The 19,371-nt window shown below is 46.7% G+C and overlaps 1 protein-coding gene across 3 annotated transcripts in view; it reads right to left on the bottom strand.

Moving 5' to 3' along the window:
• The window catches only part of KIF23 (kinesin family member 23), a 101,524-nt gene that overhangs the window by 44,879 nt on the left and 37,274 nt on the right, over positions 1-19,371 (bottom strand). For all 3 annotated transcript variants that reach the window (XM_029575010.1, XM_029575012.1, XM_029575011.1), the window contains exons 9-12: positions 16,686-16,807; positions 12,410-12,512; positions 4,770-4,849; positions 2,330-2,449 (exon numbers count right to left, since the gene is read on the bottom strand). In XM_029575010.1, the coding sequence (XP_029430870.1) occupies positions 2,330-2,449; positions 4,770-4,849; positions 12,410-12,512; positions 16,686-16,807 (425 nt within the window). The remainder of the gene's footprint in view (positions 1-2,329; positions 2,450-4,769; positions 4,850-12,409; positions 12,513-16,685; positions 16,808-19,371) is intronic.

The following is a 19,371-nucleotide window of genomic DNA, read 5'->3' as shown; positions in this document are numbered from 1 at the left end:
ATATATACAAGAGTGCCACCTGCAGTCCCTCAGTATTGTCCTTTACCCAAGCCCATGCTAACAGAACTAAGGAGCGAAGGGTCATACCCAACCAAACCATGACTACACCTTCGCCCCCAACCAAAAAGTCAAACCAAAATAACTGTGAATAACTGCTCCAATCATTTCTGCAAAAAAACGAGCTTCAAGGGGGGGGGAAAAAACCAAAAAAAAAAAACCCAGCTAAACTCTAGCGAAGACATTCTTTCGGTATCTGAAGAAAGGGGCGGGCCTCTGGACTGATCTGTGGTATTATAGGAACGAAAATTAGCAGGTAAGAACCAATTTTCATTTCCTGAACATATCCAGGCAAGACTTGCCCTGGGTAAAGCCATGCTGACTTTGTTCCATTAAACCATGTCTTTCTATATGTTCTGTGATTTTGATGTTTAGAACACTTTCCACTATTTTTCCTGGCACTGAAGTCAGGCTAACCGGTCTGTAGTTTCCAGATCGCCCCTGGAGCCCTTTTTAAATATTGGGGTTACATTTGCTATCCTCCAGTCTTCAAGTACAATGGATGATTTTAATGATAAGTTACAAATTTTTACTAATAGGTCTGAAATTTCATTTTTTAGTTCCTTCAGAACTCTGGGGTGTATACCATCCGGTCCAGGTGATTTACTACTCTTCAGTTTGTCAATCAGGCCTGAAGAGTAGTAAATCACCTGGACCGGATGGTATACACCCCAGAGTTCTGAAGGAACTAAAAAATGACCCCTAATGCCATAGAGTACAGGATTAACCTCCTGATTGTCAGACTCCTCCTGTGAACCCTTAAGGCCCAGGACCTCCAGGACCTGTGTAATAAGGGGCAGAAGCTCCTCCCTTTTATTTAGGCGGACCATGCTGGGATCGTCTGCCTCCGCAGGTGGAGTATTGGGGTCATCCGAATCATCTGAATCCACATCTGCCTGATCTGGGTCCGTCCCTGCATCCGATCCTGACCCCGGAATCGGGCCTTGTGGTCCCTGGGTGCCATCCTCACTCGGGCGAGTCTGATCCATAGGGCGCTGCCTAAGCTCCGCGCCCCAATTTATTTTCCCAGGTGGATGTAAGACATCTCCCTGGAGTTTGGGTCTCTTTACTGCCGAGCGTTTGAGCCAAAAAGGCTTCGTGCATGAGGAGGACAAATTCTGGGGGAAACCCCTCCGGAACCTCCTCCCCCTCCGGGGGAATCTACTGGAGACGCAGCGCCAGCTCCCCCCCATGGGGACCTCCCCCACAGGAGAAGAATCCTCCTCCTGTGATCTAGGTCCGGGGCACACTGACCCTCCCTGAGGGAAGGGTCTTCCGGCCCAGACGAGCCCTCTAACGCCGGAGCACAATTAACGCATAAAGAGGCCGCATCCAGAGCCTGACTGCGTGTACCACACGCGGGGCAGGCCGTCGATTTTGAGCGCGGCCCCATCTGGACCAGCACACCGCCTCGTGGATCTATGGGGGAGAAGGCCGCGATTGCCTCAAAGCTGCTCGCAGCCGCGACGCGGGAAAAGTTCAGTCAGGAAGGCAAGAAAAACTGTTAAAAAAAAAAAAAAAGGACAGAAACCAGCTACCAGACCAAGGTACTCATTTGAGGTGGGGATCCAAGGACATCCCCTCAAGAATTCGACTGAGGGAGAGACCATAAGGGATCACCACAGGAGAACGTGGACGAATAGTTTTCCTTTTCTCCTTTAAAAAATTTTAAGCAATCCCCAGTAGGGAGATGCACGTCCACCATCTGCTGGAGACAGAGAATACTGGCGGGCTGATGTCACCATGATGTCATCTTTGCTTAGTCTCCATCTGCTGGTAGAAGTGTATAACCCACTGCTTCTGGATTCACCTGTCCGTATGCTAAGAAATATGATTTATATATATATGCTTTCTGCATTGAAAAGGTTATTTGTGAATGTAAGTCATTTTATACACTTTGTGGCACAAATTATGTTTTGCTGTGTGAAGCCTTTTTTCTTTGCACACATTTTATTTGTGTGCATTTTTTATTTTTAACTCCTGATTCATTAGAATATTAGCTTACTGAACTGGGAGTTAAAAATTGGTTTGTGCATTAAGAAACCATGCACTGAATTTCAGTGTTCAGGTGTTTGCACCAGCTGCGGCAATGGAGGGTGGGAGCATCAGGATTTGGACTCTGCTCGCTCTGGTTTTCAACCTCATGCTCTAACCACTAGGCTACTCCTCCACTCCACTGCACTGTCTAACAAAGTACACCAGCACAGCCTTGGGGATTGCTGGCTTGGTTACATTACTACTTTTAAAAATCAGAGTGTGACATGGGACCTACTAAGCTTTCTTCATGGTCATCAGCTTTGGGGTTTACACACACGATCATACGCACTTTCCCTTCTCCATCAAAATAATTTTTGAACAGATGGGTCAGCTTGGAGTCTCTGTAGGGGACCATCTAAAAAAAGAATTAAACAGTCACAAGACAAAAGGTAAAACAAAGCTTTGCTAATCATTAAAACAGCTTAGAGCCACTTTCCCACTAGCTGGAGAGTTACAATTTTAGTGGTTTTATTTAATAAATACATAAAACTTAGCACACAAGATTTAAGGGAATCCTGCTCATGACCTTGAGCAGCACTGTCGACAGCACTACTGCACTGTGTACTACAAATGTTAATGTCAATGCCTGCAGCAGACAAGACCAATGGGTAATGTGTTGGAGAGTGCAAGAGACTAGTAATAGTGAGCGAAGCAACTGGTTTTGAAATCCTCCTCTATGCAATGCAACCCCCCTTCCTGCCAGCCTAAGCACTCATCCAGCTGAAGCCCTCTAGAGTAATAGACAGACTCATCAGAAGACTCCTTCACATACACATTGTAAATAGATGGGCCCAGGACCTCCATCCCTATACCTGCTGCACTCAGGCCAGTATGCTGGATACCTGAAGCTTGGTCCGATATACGTACATTTCCCTCTGAGAGAGCTCTCTTTAACCTACTATAACAGAGCTCCGAGATAAGACAAGAGTATGGGGGGATTACCCAGACATTTCATCCTTAAACAGTTCCAGAAAACAGCAATAATTGACTCTAAGCCCATCTTTTCCCTGTGACTGTAAAGGAGCGATGGACAGAGGGAAGAGTGGTCCAGATCTGAACACACAAGGATGGTTATAGCCCCATTTGCACCTCCAGGCTTCCAAAGGGATCAATGTCCTTTAACATTACAGAATTTCCAAAACGTGCAAGCAGTTAAAGCTCCTGCCCCCTGCGAAAGTGAATCTTACCTGATACTTTACGTTCCCTGGCATCAGACAGAAAACTAAGCTTTCTGTGACATCACTCAGTGCACGAGTGCACTGGTGCAGCAATAAACCATGCCAGGGAATAATCAGAACAGCAAAATAAGTAATAACATTTTAGGAAGAGAAGAGACTCCAATGCCTTCCTCTTCTCCTTCCCATTGGGAAGGAAAGGTTTGAATAAAATCAACAGGGTCTGCTCCCTTCTGTTTTCTCAATGAATAAACTACTGTCATTTCTGATCTTTCAATATACAAAAGGGACAGTGTCACTGCAAATAGTGATGAATGAATTCCTAACCGGTCGACAGAGCTTTAAAAGTGAAGTCATCGAAAAAGCATTGTAAACAGTTAAAATCTTTTACGTGATACGAAAATCAACAGGGAGCCAAAGCAGAGCCTTAAATCTGAGTAACATGCTCAAGTTTAGAAGTCCCTCTTCTATGGGCTACAGATTTCTGCATGGCCTGCATACTTTGATGGTGCATGTCAGAAGACCAAGAAAAACTTGGGTTTATTTCATTTATTTAGACATTTTATATACCATCGTTCCAAGGGTAGATCACAACAGTTTACAAAGAACATTCATAATTCTACTGACAAAGAATATCTATTAAGCAAAACTGTCTAGTACATGAGGCATGGAGGATAATTATGAAGTGTTAGCTTTCACATCTTAGTGAGTTGTTCTGAGAACCTTCCATTCTCTCGTTTGAGTTATTCTTCGTCATTCTGTTATTACAATCTATGCTTGTGAGAATAAGTAATTGGACAGCTGTCCAGAAATCTGAGCACTTGATCTAGGTTTTAGTTGTCTAAGCAGTCTAGGTTTCCAGTAAGACTTCTGGACAAGAGAGTTCATGTGCACTCTTTATTGGAATCAATGTCACCTATGTTTCGAGCCTGTGAGGCAATTGGTATGTCATAGCCAGAGTAATTGAAAGATGGATACAGGTTTTCATTTTTTCTATTTAATAAAAAGGATTTCAGGCTAAAGATTTAAAGAAACGGTTAGGCAATAACCAAATTATGGTTAAAAGACAGGTGGATAGAAGGCCAAGAATTATCTGAATATCGACGTGGAATCAGTCCGCAGAGACATGATAATTTAAACTTAAGCCAGGCAGAACTTTATAAAGTGGCTTCAAGTGTATATTAAGTGGTACTGCAGAGAGGGAGAATCTCTATATACCCCAATACTAAGCAGAAACCAATTTGATGTCTCAGGGCCATGTTTTGCCAGTAACATTTCTATTTCAAGTTGAAATACAAACTATTTCACATTTTCTGCATGTGTTAGTTCCCCATGCGGGTTTACTCCCTGCCAAGAAAAGCAGTACTCAGTTTTCAGTCCCACATCTGCTATTAGTCAGGGGCTGCTGTAGAGGATATGCATTACTAACAGGTGAGCCTCAAGAATAGGACTCTGATAAGATGTCTTACACCAAATTTCCATGAATTAGCAGCTGCGTACCTTGTTCGTGCCATAGAGCTGGTTCTCTCGTAGAACTTCTATACATGTTCTTAAGGTCATGAGCGACTGATTAATGTTACCTAAAACAAGAAAAAATTATGGTGCTGTGTGCAAACGCTGAAGCAACACATCCCTAAAAGCAGTGCAGGCTGTCTAGGCTGATAGGGTGTAATTTTTTCACACTTAAAACTGGGTTTTATGCACACAGGGGAGCTTTTGAAAATTGCTTTGATATATACTATTGAATAGTGAATTGGTTTTACACGTGCAAGTGCCCTTTAAGCATGTAAATGGGCTTTGAAAATGGCTATGATACTTTTACATGCATAAATTCTTTAGGAAAAAAAATGGCCCCTTTGGTGTAGGCAGTACCACAGCATCTGGAAAAAAACATTTCCTCCTAAACGGAGCAAAAGTTAAATCCATGATGAGATGCAACCAGACTCCCCAAATTTTACCCCTAGATGCTGGTACCTGAACAGAGAATTCAGAGGAAGACCCTTGCTCAAGCCTCTCTGAAGGCAGGCTATTCACTTTCAGGGCAAAACAGATAGGTCTCTGCAATAATCCTTGAACAAACGCTATACCCAAACATAGTCTTCCAAGCCTTCAGTAAAGATCACTACAAGAGTAGCCACTCGTGTGCTAATTTGACCTTTCAAGGACGAAACTCGTAAGACAAAATGAAGCTAGATCTTCCATGAGAATTGGACCTTGATGCAACAGGACCCGATTCCTTAACAGTTAAGGAGGAGGTCCAAGAAGCAACCTGATCAGGTCTGCATACCAAGTCCTCTTTGGTCTGGACTGATGTGGCTTTGGATTGACCAGTGGGTTATTCATCCCTTCCAGCAGATGGAGTCAGAGAACAAAACTTTGAGGCCCTGCTTCTTAACTGAGTGCGCACCTGCAGGACCTCAGTATTGACCTGTACCCAAGCCAAGATACTTTAGAAACACTTTCACACAGAGTGGATACCCCTGAACTATAAACCTTGTTCGTCAAGAACCAAATAAGACAAGGAAGTGAATCCCGTAACTGCCCTCTAAGAGAAAAATTCTTTATTAAACAGAGAAATTCTGTACTAAGCAGCAAAACTTGGCAGAAAAATCAGTCTTTCGGCATCAAACAGGAGGGCCTCTGGACTGATCTGTGGTATTACAGGAACGAAAATTAGCAGGTAAAAACCAATTTTCCTTTCCTGAACATACCCAGATCAAGCCAGACCAGTGGGCAGGACCCTGAAAGACCTGCACGCAGGACGGCTCATCCTGTGCCCTGACATTCAGACGATAATGCCTGATAAAGGTATGAATTGAGGACCTCACTGCTGTCCTACAAATCTCCTGTGGCATCAGAAGTTGACACACAGCCCAGGAAGCAGCCTGTACCCTAGTGGAATGCACCTGCAAACAGACAGGAATTTGTCGTCCCTTACAGACGTAAGCCGAGCAAATGGCCTTCCTAAGCCAACGAGATATGGTAGCCTTAGAGGCTTTGTCCTCTTCAGTGGGCTGATGATCTGAGAGATGAAAAGCATCAGTAACCTACAAATACCGAAGTAGCATCCGCCGCACATCCAGAAGATGTAATTCTCTATCCTGAGGAGAATCTTGCGACCACTCTGGAAAACCCGGAAGATTTACCGTCTGATTAACTTGAAAGCAGACACCACCTTAGAAACAAAAGAAAAGCACTGTTCTCAATGAGATTCCATTCCCGGAAATCCACAAAACACAGATCCCTACACGACAGAGCCTGAAGTTCTGAAATCCTTCGAGCTGAATAAATAGCTACCAAAAAGACTGCTTTTAGAGTCAAATCCTTCAGGGTAGCCCTTCTCAAGAGTTCAAAAGGGGTGGTCTGCAAAGCACACAAAGTACTAGGCTGAGACTCCAATCCGGGCAGATCTTTTGCAACAGAGGACGTTACAGCTTAGCCTCTTTGAGGAACCTTACCACATCCAGATTAACAGAGTCCTACCCTGAAACCTGCCTCTAAGCGCACCCAAAGCAGCCACCTGCATACGAAGTGAGTTGTAAGCCAAACCCTTGGACAGCCACTGCTGCAGGAAATCCAGCACATGCGACACCTCCACTGTCAGAGGATCTAGATGATGCTGAAGACACCAAAACTTCAAACAGTTTCCAGATCCTAATACACACCATAGAGGTCGCCGATTTTCTGGATTGAAGAAGAGTGGAGATGACCTGTTCGGAGTATCCACCTCTCAAAAGTCAAGCCACGAGACAAAAGCGATCCTGCCAATCCGAAAACATGGGGCCCTGACGCAACAGGTCTGGAAGATAAGTCAGACTGAGAGGACCTTCCACCGCAAGTCGCACCAGATCTGTGAACCACGGTCTCCGCGGCCACTACAGTGTCACTAGAACTACGGTACTGGGATGTGATTCTATGTGCCTGAGGACCCGACCTATGAGGGGCCAAGGAGGAAAGCTGTACAGAAGAAATCCCGGCCAAGGGCACACCAGAACATAGAGGCTCACCAAACAGTGTTCCTTTTGGTGACTGAAGAATCTCACAGTCTTGAAGTTGAGCCACGTCACTATTAGATCCAACTGGGGAGTGCCCCACCTCGCATAGATGTGGTTCCATGCCTCCAGGCTCAACTCCCATTCCCCAATTGCTGCCTGCACGTGGTCTACTCTCGCTACATGTGATGTGGCTAGGCCTTTGAGATGATGCTCTGTGCAGGCAAATAATCTCCGGGCCTAAAACGTCACTGCATGACTGTATGCCACAGCCATTGTGTTGCCAGAGTACACTCAAACCATACAACCCCAGACCAAGGGCAGAAAATCCTCCAGAGCCCGACGGACCATCCTCATCTCAAGGCAATTGATGGACCAGAACTTCTCCTTCGGTCGCCACAAATCTTGCACCAACTGGTCCAAGCACACTGCTCCCCAGCCAGAGAGGCTTGCGTCCTTGGAAACCACTATCCAGCCTGGAGGCTCCAGATCATCCCCCTTCTTTAAATTGGAATGAGACAGCCACCACGAGAGACTGGACCTGGACTGGACCTGGACTCCCGAAGCAGAGGCAAGGGAAGATGAAACTCCTCCGTGCAGGGACTACCTGGACAACAGCGCGCATTGCAGCGGTCTCGTGTGCAAACGCCCACGGGACCAAGTCCAATGTGGATGCCATGGACCCCAAGACCTGTAAATCCCACACTTTGGGCATCTCCAGATGAAGAATATGCTTGACCTGAGACTGCAACTTAACACCCAGTCCACTGTCAGTTAAACCCTGCCTCACTGAGTGTTGAAGTGGGCCCCTAAGTAAACCAGCAACTGAGTAAGCTCCAACTGACTCTTCTGCAGATTGATAACCTAACCAAGAGACTGTAAGGTGGACATCACTCTTCGGATGGACTTCTCATATTCCTCCCTGGACTTCGCTAGAACCAACCAATCGTCTAGATACAGGTGGACCAAAATTCACTCCCAGCGAAGAGCCACAGCCACCATTATCACCTTGTTGAATGTGCGGGGCGCTGTTGCCAAGCCGAATGGGAGGGCTCTGACCTGAAAATGTGGACTCAACACTCTGAAGCGAAGAAATTTCTGATGTTCCTGCCGAATGGGAATGTGCATGTACTCTTCCGTCAGGTCTAGGGAGGCGAGAAACTCTCCTTTGCGAACTGCTGCCATCACGGTACACACCGTCTCCATGCGAAAGCGCGGAACCTGAATGAACCAATTCACCTTCTGCAAATTGAGAACAGGCTGAAAGGACTCCTTTTTCAGCACCACAAAGTAAATGGAACACCTTCCCTGACCCTGCTCCTTCAGAGGGACGGGAACAATGGCCTTTAAAGTGAGCAGCCTTTGCAGCGTCCCCAACACTGCCTCCCGCCTGACACGCAAGACCATGTGGGACTCCACAAAGGACTCCCAAGGCGAGTACAAAAAATCTAGAGCGTAGCCCTCTCGTATCACCTCCAGCACCCAATGGTCAGAGGTAATCTTTTTGCATACCTCGTAGAATGTGGACAATCTGCCTCCTACAGCTTCTACAGAGGACTGATTTTCTGCTTCCAGTGCTCTACCCGATCTGCGTACTCCATGAAAGGACTTTTAGCACCCGCCGCCTTGTTTCGAGATGGAAAGAGACGAGGACTTGCCAGAACGAAACAGATGGGTATCCTGAAAATGAACCCAAGAAGGAAACACCTTCTTACTGGGCTTCCTGTCCACCAGCAATCTATTCCCCTTGGACTCTCCCAGGACCTTTATCAACTGATTCAGGTCCTCTCCAAATAACAGCTTCCCCTTAAAGGGAAGATTACAGAGCTGGACCTTGGACGATAAATTGGCAGACCAGTTACATAACCACAGCAGCGTATGGACCGCTACTGAGGAGACCATGCAGAGAGTCAACTTAAGCACCAAATCACACAAAGCATCTGCCATGTAGGCTATGCCTGCCTCCAGAACTGCAGCCTGCAAAGGAAAATTGTTCCTGTACTACAACGGATCATTTTGCCTCCCCTCCAGCAGATGAAGACAGAAGTTTTTGACTGACACTGCCCTTACGTTGAGGTGCCACCTGCAGTCTACCAGTATTGAACTGTACCCAAGCCAGATGAAAAGAACACAACTCACTATGTACAATTTTTCCCCAAACAAGCAGCGGGAAGAAGAAACCTTGGAAATTCAATATAACCTGTTGCCCACACCACACACCTGCACGGGACCAGAACATGAAGCCAAACACTGATCGTGCGGACTCTCAAATTCTCCTAACTCAGGCAGGAGTCTAGACTGATCCAAACTACTACAGGAACGAAAATTAGCAGGTAAGGACCAATTTTCCTTTTCCTGTATGTACCCAGATCAGTCCAGATAGCTGGGATGTAACCAGAGCTTCCCTACAGTGGGTGGAACCCTAAGAGTGCTACTCGAAGCATCTGGTCACCAAAACCCCCTGCTTCTGGGGCCTGGACGTCTAGACTGTAGTGCTTGGCAAATGTATGTAATGACTTCCAAGTAATCACCCTACAGATCCCCTGAGGCAAAGCCTGCTGACACTCAGCTCAAGAGGCCACTTGCGACCGGGTAGAATGAGCCCGAAGCCAGAGAGGCATCGTCTGTCCTTTAGCTATGTACGCAGAGCTGATAGCCTCTTTCAACCACCGAGCAAGAGAGAGGCCCTAGATGCTTATGCCTTCGCCTGGGGCCACTCCACAGCACAAACAGATGGTTTGTGCTGTGGAGTGGTAACCTCAAAATAATGTAACAAGGCCTGCCTCATGTCCAATCTTCGCAAATCTCTGTACTAAGGGGGTCAGAGGATCCGAATCCAGGACAGAAGGGATCTCCACAGACTGATTCAAATGAAAGTCTGTTACCACCTTAGGCAGAAAGGAGGGAACCGTTCTCAAGGATACTTCTGAATCTGTAATCCTGAAGAAGGGTTCTCGACAGGATAAAGCCTGAAGCTCTAAACTCCCATCGAGCTGAGGAGACAACCACGAGAAAGATCACTTTCAAAGTAAGATCCTTCAGCGTTGTGTGCTTCAAAAGCTCTGACACACACATGGCCCTCAAAACCAGATTGAGGCTCCAGGAAGGACAAGGATTCCAGACCGGAGGACGTAAATGATTCAGCCCCCCCCGAAGGAAGCGGATTACGTCCGGATGAGCCGCCAAGCGAACGCAGCGCACTACCTCGAAGATAACCTAGAGCCGCAGGGAATGAAAGGATAAACCTTTCACCAGGCTGTCCTGGTGAAAGGCCAAGACATCATCCATGGAAGCATGGGTGGGGTCTACCCTGTGTTCCAAACACCAAGACTCAAACACACCCCACACTCTTACATATGCCAGGGAAATAGAGGTTTTCCTGGACTGCAAGAGTAGTAATCACCGCTTCTGAATAACCCTTTTTCCTTAGGTGCTCCCTCTCAAAAGCCAGGCTGCTAGACAAAAGTGGTCCGCCTCTTCCAAAGAAAATGGGGCCTTGACGGAGGAGAACCGACAGGAGCAGACACCTTAAGGGGCTGTCCACCACTAGGCCGCCTGGGCCATTCCGGAGCTATGAGAATTACATCCCCTCGGTTTGCCTCTACGCGGTGCAATACCTTGCCGATTAGCGGCCACGGTGGAAACACGTGCAGCAGAACATATGACGGCCAAGGGAGGACCAGAGCATCCACCCCTTCTGCTCCCGGCTCCAACTGAAGAATCTCGGGGCCTTTGCGATGTGGAAAGTCGCCATCAAGTCCATGCAGGGCTGACTCCACCTGTTGCACATAAGGCGAAAGGCTTCTGCCGAAAGCTCTCACTCCCTGGGATCTAGCTGGTGACTGCTCAAGAAGTCCGCTTGAACATTGTTCGTGCCAGCAATATGAGAAGCAGCTATCCTCTCCAGATGCAGTTCCTCGCAGCTGATCAATTCCCGGGCTTCGAGGGCTACAGCTCAGATCTTGGTGTCTCCCTGGCGATCTATGTAAGCCACAGCCAGTGCATTGTCTAACAGGATCCTGACTGATCGTCCCCTCACCAGAGGGAGGAGAGCCTGTGGAGCAAGCAAGTCCAGGTTGAACTGCCATGAGAGACTGGACTGCGCAGAGTAAGTGGAAGCTGAAACTGTTTGGAGATGCGATCCCAACAGGATAAGGAAACCGATTGCAGGTCTCATATGAGCAAAAGCCCATGGAAGCAACTCAGGGTGGAAGCCATTGACCCCAGAACTTGCAGGTAATCCCAGACCCTGGGCATGCACATGGCCAACAGTGAGCGAACTTGAGCTTGTAATTTGTGGATCCGCTCCTCTGTGAGAAAAAAAGTTCTACCCAACCTCATGTCGAAGAGGGCTCCCAAGAACTCCAGGGTCTGGGAGGGAACCAGATGACCCTTGGCCAAATTGACTATCCACCCCAGGGAGTGCAAGAGGCACAGGATCAGAGTCACTGCCTCCCAACAGAGGGACTCTGATTTTGCTCGAATCAGCCAGTTGTCCAAATAAAGGTGCACCAGGACACCCTCCTTCCAAAGAGCAGCTGCCGCCGCCACCACCACGGTAAAGGTCCTGGGCGCAGTCGCTCGGCCGAAAGGCAGGGCACAAAACTGGAAGTGCTGCCCCAGTATCATGAAGCGGGGGAGGGACCCTTAGGAATCACCGCAGGAGAGCGGGGCTCAATCTTTTTTTTTTTTTTTTTTTTTTAAAGTGAAGGTAAAAATGTGTTTGTGCTGCAATCCCGCTAACACCGTGCTAGTGTGGGGATAGCTTCTGCATCTGCTAGGAGACAGATACTGGAGAGCTGAGGTCACTGCAGGGGGATATTTAGGGTGACATCAGCTTTGAAACCTGACTGTCTCCCATCTGCTAGCAGAGGAACACATAACCCACTGGTCCTGAGTCCATCCGGCTGTACGCTAGGAAACACTCATTACCTAGAACAGTTTCCTCATTTCCCTCATTTGTATTCTATCTTGGGCAGACGAGCATACAAGATGGCCTTCTTAGGTTACACCCAGAGCCCCTTCTCTTCTCAGGTCTAAAAGCCTGGATACCCTAAAGGAAAGGCTTGCTTTTCCCATAAAATCAATCAGCAATAACCACAGAGGGGGTGGGGATGGGAGTCTGCACATATTGACAATTTGATTTACCAGCTTCACGGAGCCGGTTTCCTTCTGCTTTCGTACGAGTTGTTCTCTCACTTCCAGCGAGGTCCACCAGAGACAGCTGGCTGACTACGATCTGCTCTCTCTCCTGTCATGAGGGAAAGGAAAGTCCTGTCAGACATTGCAGAGCTCTAGGAACCTGCGCATTTCATACCTCAGTTCTATATTTATTTATTTATTTATTTTAACGTCTCTTATATACCGATAGCCGTTCGCACATCGTATCGGTTCACATATATTTAAAAAAAAAAAAAAAAAGGTCTCCCACCCCCTTTTTCATTATAGCCACAATTTCGATGATGGGATTTCTGGTTTGTTTTTATGCTTTCCAATATATGGAACAATGTTAGAAAAAAAATGTGCAAAAGGGATCAATGTTTGTCAGCACAATAATCCTTCAAAAAAAGAAAAAAAAAAAAAGGGACAGCTTCACCAAATTTGGCATGGAGAAAAAAAAAGTTATCTTGAATGTCTTTGAAAACTATAAGCAGATCAGTATTTTCAGAGAACAGACCTCCAAATAAGTCTCCATTGTTTTCTATGGGAAACTGAAGATTTTATTTTTTTTTTTTTTACTGGAATGAGCACTGGTCAGCATTCCACACGTCCACCTACTCTCTCCCAGCACTTTGCCACACAGCAACAGTCCGAAAGGGACACACCCCTCCAACCTCAGACAGGAATCCCTGCAGCAACTGGCAAAAGGATGGCATAAAAAAAAAGCATATCTAAAGTACACCCACCCATCTATAGAAACATAGAAGTGACAGCAGAAGAAAACCATAGGGCCCATCCAGTCTGCCCAGCAAGACACCACTCCCAGCACAGAGACAGGAAGTACTCCAACTCAGCCCACCCATCTATAGAAACATAGAAGTGACAGCAGAAGAAAACCATAGGGCCCATCCAGTCTGCCCAGCAAGACACCACTCCCAGCACAGAGACAGGAAGTACTCCAACTCAGCCCACCCATCTATACAAACATAAAAGTGAGAGCAGAAGAAAACCATACGGCCCATCCAGTCTGCCCAGCAAGACGCCACTCCCAGCACAGAGACAGGAAGTACTCCAACTCAGCCCACCCATCTATAGAAACATAGAAGTGAGAGCAGAAGAAAACCATACGGCCCATCCAGTCTGCCCAGCAAGACGCCACTCCCAGCACAGAGACAGGAAGTACTCCAACTCAGCCCACCCATCTATAGAAACATAGAAGTGAGAGCAGAAGAAAACCATACGGCCCATCCAGTCTGCCCAGCAAGACGCCACTCCCAGCACAGAGACAGGAAGTACTCCAACTCAGCCCACCCATCTATAGAAACATAGAAGTGAGAGCAGAAGAAAACCATACGGCCCATCCAGTCTGCCCAGCAAGACGCCACTCCCAGCACAGAGACAGGAAGTACTCCAACTCAGCCCCTGTGTTCTGCAGGCACCATCTACAGGAGCTTATAAGCACGAGCAAACATGGGCTAGGGCTTTCTGATTTCTTGCTACAACTTAGTCCCACAATTAGTGTGGTTAAGGGAAGAGCAAAACACTTGAGGGTTCAGGAAATTGGGCAAGGCAATGTATTTTAAAGATAAAAATGGAAGCCAGGTAAGCAAATGTATTATTTATGTATGCTAATTCCAAAGTGGCTGCCATTGAACCCAAAAGTAGGAAGTAAGCCCAATTACTTATCGTACACAATATAAAACTGTCTGTATATTACATAACATTATTTATGGCGAAAAAACTGAATGGCTGAATACAGTAATACGTCTGCATATACCTCAAAAAAATCTGAGGTCAGCAAACAAGGGCTTGTTAACAATTCCAACAATAAAGTCAGGTGCGAGAGCGAGCAACCTCAATAGCTGGCCCCAAGCTCTGGAATATGTTACCTACGCAAATAAGGCTACAAGCAGATACCAGGGAAATTCAAGACGGAACTCAAAACATGGTTTTTTAAATGCACATATGCAGAGAATGACTGACGAGTGCAGGCTTATTATTATTTGTAATCTATTTTATTTCTCAACTGATCTTTTTAGCATTTGAATTTTATGATTTAGTTGTGCCTTAAGATCCCTTATTGTATTAGTAATGGGGTTTTTTTTTATTTAATTTAATTGATTCTAAGTACTTAATAGTTGTTTTTAACAACTATTTAAGAATTATTGTATCTTCCCCCTTGATTATTTTAGCTGTTATCACTATTTATTGTATTTTCTTGTACACTGTGGTGAAGGTTTTACTGATGTGACGGTATAAAAAGCCAATAAACCCTAAGCCCAGGGAGCCCTCCTGGACAGGAAGGCTGTCTAACTTTTCCTAGGTCAAGAAGACTCAGCCCACTTTGGTATCTAAGCAAGCCCCTGGATATTCCAGCAACTGGAGAGGCAGCAGATTGCCCTTTGCATTAATTTGCTACCCAGCCAAGACCTTCCAGGACCTGAACCGTCTGGCTCTCCTGTAAGGATTTCGCCCTTATGAATCAAGACAGAGACCTTCTCTGCATACTGTGTTCAGTTCTGGAGCCCGTATCTCAAAAGGGGACAGACAGGATGGAGGCGGTCCAGAGAAGGGCGACCAAAATGGTGGGTGCTCTCCATCAAATGACTTATGAGGAGAGGAGGAGCAAGGGTGATATGATAAAACCTTTCAAGTATCTGAAGGCTTGTAATGATCCATGGTCAACAACAATCCTTTTCTATTGGAAACAATTTAGTAGAACCTAGGGGGTCACGATTTGAAACTCCAGGGAGGAAGACTTAGAACCAATGTCAGGAAATATTTCTTCACCGAGAGGGTGGTGGATGCCTGGAATGCTCTTCCGGAGGAAGTGGTGAAGACTAAAACTGTGAAGGATTTCAAAAGGGGCATGGGATAACACTGTGGATCCCTAAAGGCTAGAGGATGGGAATGAATGAAAAAAAAGCTTGGGGGTGATCTGCACGGAGTGGCAGTTACTACGTTGGGAAGCTTGCTGGCAGGCTGTCCGTGCAGCACTATACAAGCGAGACAGCTCACCTCCCTCTCCATTTGCTAGAGATGGAAGATGCTGGCAGGCTGTCCGTGCAGCACTATACAAGCGAGACAGCTCACCTCCCTCTCCATTTGCTAGAGATGGAAGATGCTGGCAGGCTGGCAGTGCAGCACTATACAAGCGAGACATCAGCGAGTCAGCTCACCTCCCTCTCCATCTGCTAGAGATGGAAGATGCTGGCAGGCTGTCCGTGCAGCACTATACAAGCAAGACATCAGCGAGTCAGCTCACCTCCCTCTCCATCTGCTAGAGATGGAAGATGCTGGCAGGCTGTCCGTGCAGCACTATACAAGCGAGACATCAGCGAGTCAGCTCACCTCCCTCTCCATTTGCTAGAGATGGAAGATGCTGGCAGGCTGTCCGTGCAGCACTATACAAGCGAGACATCAGCGAGTCAGCTCACCTCCCTCTCCATCTGCTAGAGATGGAAGATGCTGGCAGGCTGTCCGTGCAGCACTATACAAGCGAGACAGCTCACCTCCCTCTCCATCTGCTAGAGATGGAAGATGCTGGCAGGCTGTCAGTGCAGCACTATACAAGCGAGACATCAGCGAGTCAGCTCACCTCCCTCTCCATCTGCTAGAGATGGAAGATGCTGGCAGGCTGTCCGTGCAGCACTATACAAGCGAGACAGCTCACCTCCCTCTCCATCTGCTAGAGATGGAAGATGCTGGCAGGCTGTCCGTGCAGCACTATACAAGCGAGACATCAGCGAGTCAGCTCACCTCCCTCTCCATCTGCTAGAGATGGAAGATGCTGGCAGGCTGTCAGTGCAGCACTATACAAGCGAGACAGCTCACCTCCCTCTCCATCTGCTAGAGATGGAAGATGCTGGCAGGCTGTCAGTGCAGCACTATACAAGCGAGACATCAGCGAGTCAGCTCACCTCCCTCTCCATCTGCTAGAGATGGAAGATGCTGGCAGGCTGTCAGTGCAGCACTATACAAGCGAGACATCAGCGAGTCAGCTCACCTCCCTCTCCATCTGCTAGAGATGGAAGATGCTGGCAGGCTGTCCGTGCAGCACTATACAAGCGAGACATCAGCGAGTCAGCTCACCTCCCTCTCCATCTGCTAGGTGGCATGCCTGACTGAATGCAGAGGAATGATCCATTTGCATCACATCTTTTGGTCTGCAGCACTTATTTGTGATACCTATGTTCACAGTGACCATGACAAGGCACACAGCAGAGAAAAAGGAGACAGTAACATTCAGATTCTGGGACTTCACCTGTAAAACATTATCACCATCTGCATCGAGCGGAGCCTGAGCCAGCTTAATGGTGAATACACTGTGAGAACGACTAGACTCCCGGTTCAGCTGAGTGTTAGCAATACGCCTCCTCTTCTGACCTACAGGGGCAGGAGGAAAGAGCGTTAGTTTACAGAGTACCGAAGTTATGAAGAACACATACATCATGAGGCTTAGGTAATGACACGGGTGATATATGGCAAGCAGATTCAAGGTATGTGGATGCATGATGCTTGCCTAATCAAGACCCCCCCCCCAATGCACAGCAATGAAGTCAGTGACAGCTCACAAAACCATTATATGAGAACGTTTTAGAAAATAATTCACCTCTGATATTTGCTCAAAATGGAAAAATGTAGTTCTTACTGGCTTATTTTTTCCTCGAGTCCTATCAGATCAACGCAGATCCATGGGTTTTGCTCCCCTACCAGCAAATGGAGACAGAACTGTTTTGCTGAGATCACCCCACCTGCAGCTCCTCTCATTACTACATGAAAGTAAAGTATCTGATTTTTTTTAATTTATTTTTATTTATTTAAGGTTTTTATATACCGGCAATCATGAGCACATATCTTGCTGGTTTACATGAAATGGGAGTGCATTAAATACATCAACTAGAACTGTGGTGATCGAAGGAGCAGTTACAAATAACAAGGGTAGCAGAACTTGGATAAGAAGGAAGAGATAGGAAAGAATAAACGGTTGAACGGTATACAAATAAATTAAATGCTATGTAAAAATGGCATGATTAATGGCTGAATATTTGATTTTTAATTTTTGGCTGCTTATTTGTTAGAGAAAAAAAAAAGTCTCTGGGAGAAAAGCAGCCCTTCAGCTGGAGCTGTGATTGTGCCGGTGGAGCGTCGAAGGGAGGAAGGGGAAGCAGCGGCTGCTGCGGGAGGCCAGGGAGTGGCTGACGATGGTGCTGAGCAGGAACTTTGCACCGGTGGCACATGCGGCTAGGCCCGAAACGGTGGGAAACGGGAGGAAGGGGAAGCAGCGGCCGCTGCAGGAGGCCAGGGAGTGGCTGACGATGGTGCTGAGCAGGAACTTTGCACCGGTGGCACATGCGGCTAGGCCCGAAACGGTGGGAAACACTGCGTGCGGGGGGGAAGGCGGCAGCTTTGGGGTGGTCAGCGTAGAGGTGAGTGGCAGGTCAACCACCCGATCAGCAAGGCAGACGCAGAAATGGCATCCATTTTGCAAACACGCAAGGGAGCCAGAAGAATCGGGGGAGGGAAGGAATTCCCCTCCTTTCTTATCCCCAGCCATCCAAGTACAGTGGGAGCCGAGCATCTCTCGGATGAGGGCTCAGACGATTGAGGTTTTTTCTCTGAATTCTTTCTGCTAAGAAGGGTACAGGAGGAAAGTGCTCTTGTCCACAAAACTTCCCACGGCAGGCAAAGATTAGATCCTCAAGGGCAGGGGGTCTGGAAGAATTCTCCACATGCTTGCTCAGAAAGGGAAGCCTGGGAGTGCACTGGAGGACTCTGTGGAGTAGTCTCCGGAAGGCAATGCTGATAAAGACCTTTGAATTAGGATGAAATTCTAGTGGCTCAACAGTACAATCCTAAAGTGGTCAGGAAGTTTTAAATATGCTACTTGCTAACTTCTTGGAGTGAGCCCTAGTCCTTATACTATCCAAAAAAGAGTACATAATCATTTCACATTTACTTGTTCAATTACTTTCATGATTTTGTAAACCTCTATCATATCCCCCCTCAGCCGTCTCTTCTCCAAGCTGAACAGCCCTAACCTCTTCAGCCTTTCCTCACAGGGGAGCTGTTCCATCCCCTTTATCATTTTGGTTGCCCTTCTCTGTACCTTCTCCATCGCAATTATATATTTTTTGAGATGCGGCGACCAGAATAGGAAAATTGGTTCTTACCTGCTAATTTTCGTTCCTGTAGTACCACGGATCAGTCCAGGACAGCTGGGTTTTGCCTCCTCACCAGCAGATGGAGACAGAACAAGACTTTGCAGACTCTGTCCTATACCCAAGGTGCCACCTAGTGTCTGCCAGTATAATACTGTACCCAAGCAGAAATAAAGATTGTTTAATGTAACTTACTGCTCTCTTCTGATTATTTTGTACTGTTCCATTTCTGTTACAAGTTTTCTCTATCCCCCGTTCGATGTAAACCGATCTGATATGGTATTTAACCATGAAGTTCGGTATAGAAAAATGCTAAATAAATAAATAAATAAATAAAAACCAGAACTGGCAACTAGAAAAAAAAACTACCTCCCCCGAAGAGCAGAGGATAAGGCCATCGCGGAAAGATTACATGATTTCTTTGCTTCAGTATTTACTAAGAGGATGTTGGGGAGGTAACCGCACTGGAGAAGGTTTTCATGGGTAATGATTCAGATGAACTGAATCAAATCACGGTGAACCTAGAAGATGTGGTAGACCTGATTGACAAACTGAAGAGTAGTAAATCACCTGGACCGGATGGTATACACCCCAGAGTTCTGAAGGAACTAAAAAATGAAATTTCAGACCTATTAGTAAAAATTTGTAACTTATCATTAAAATCATCCATTGTACCTGAAGACTGGAGGATAGCAAATGTAACCCCAATATTTAAAAAGGGCTCCAGGGGCGATCCGGGAAACTACAGACCGGTTAGCCTGACTTCAGTGCCAGGAAAAATAGTGGAAA

This window comes from Rhinatrema bivittatum, chromosome 13 (genome assembly GCF_901001135.1).
Source record: "Rhinatrema bivittatum chromosome 13, aRhiBiv1.1, whole genome shotgun sequence".
In the NCBI taxonomy this organism is placed as follows: Eukaryota; Metazoa; Chordata; class Amphibia; order Gymnophiona; family Rhinatrematidae; genus Rhinatrema; species Rhinatrema bivittatum.
This window is presented reverse-complemented; position numbering and strand designations above follow the sequence as displayed.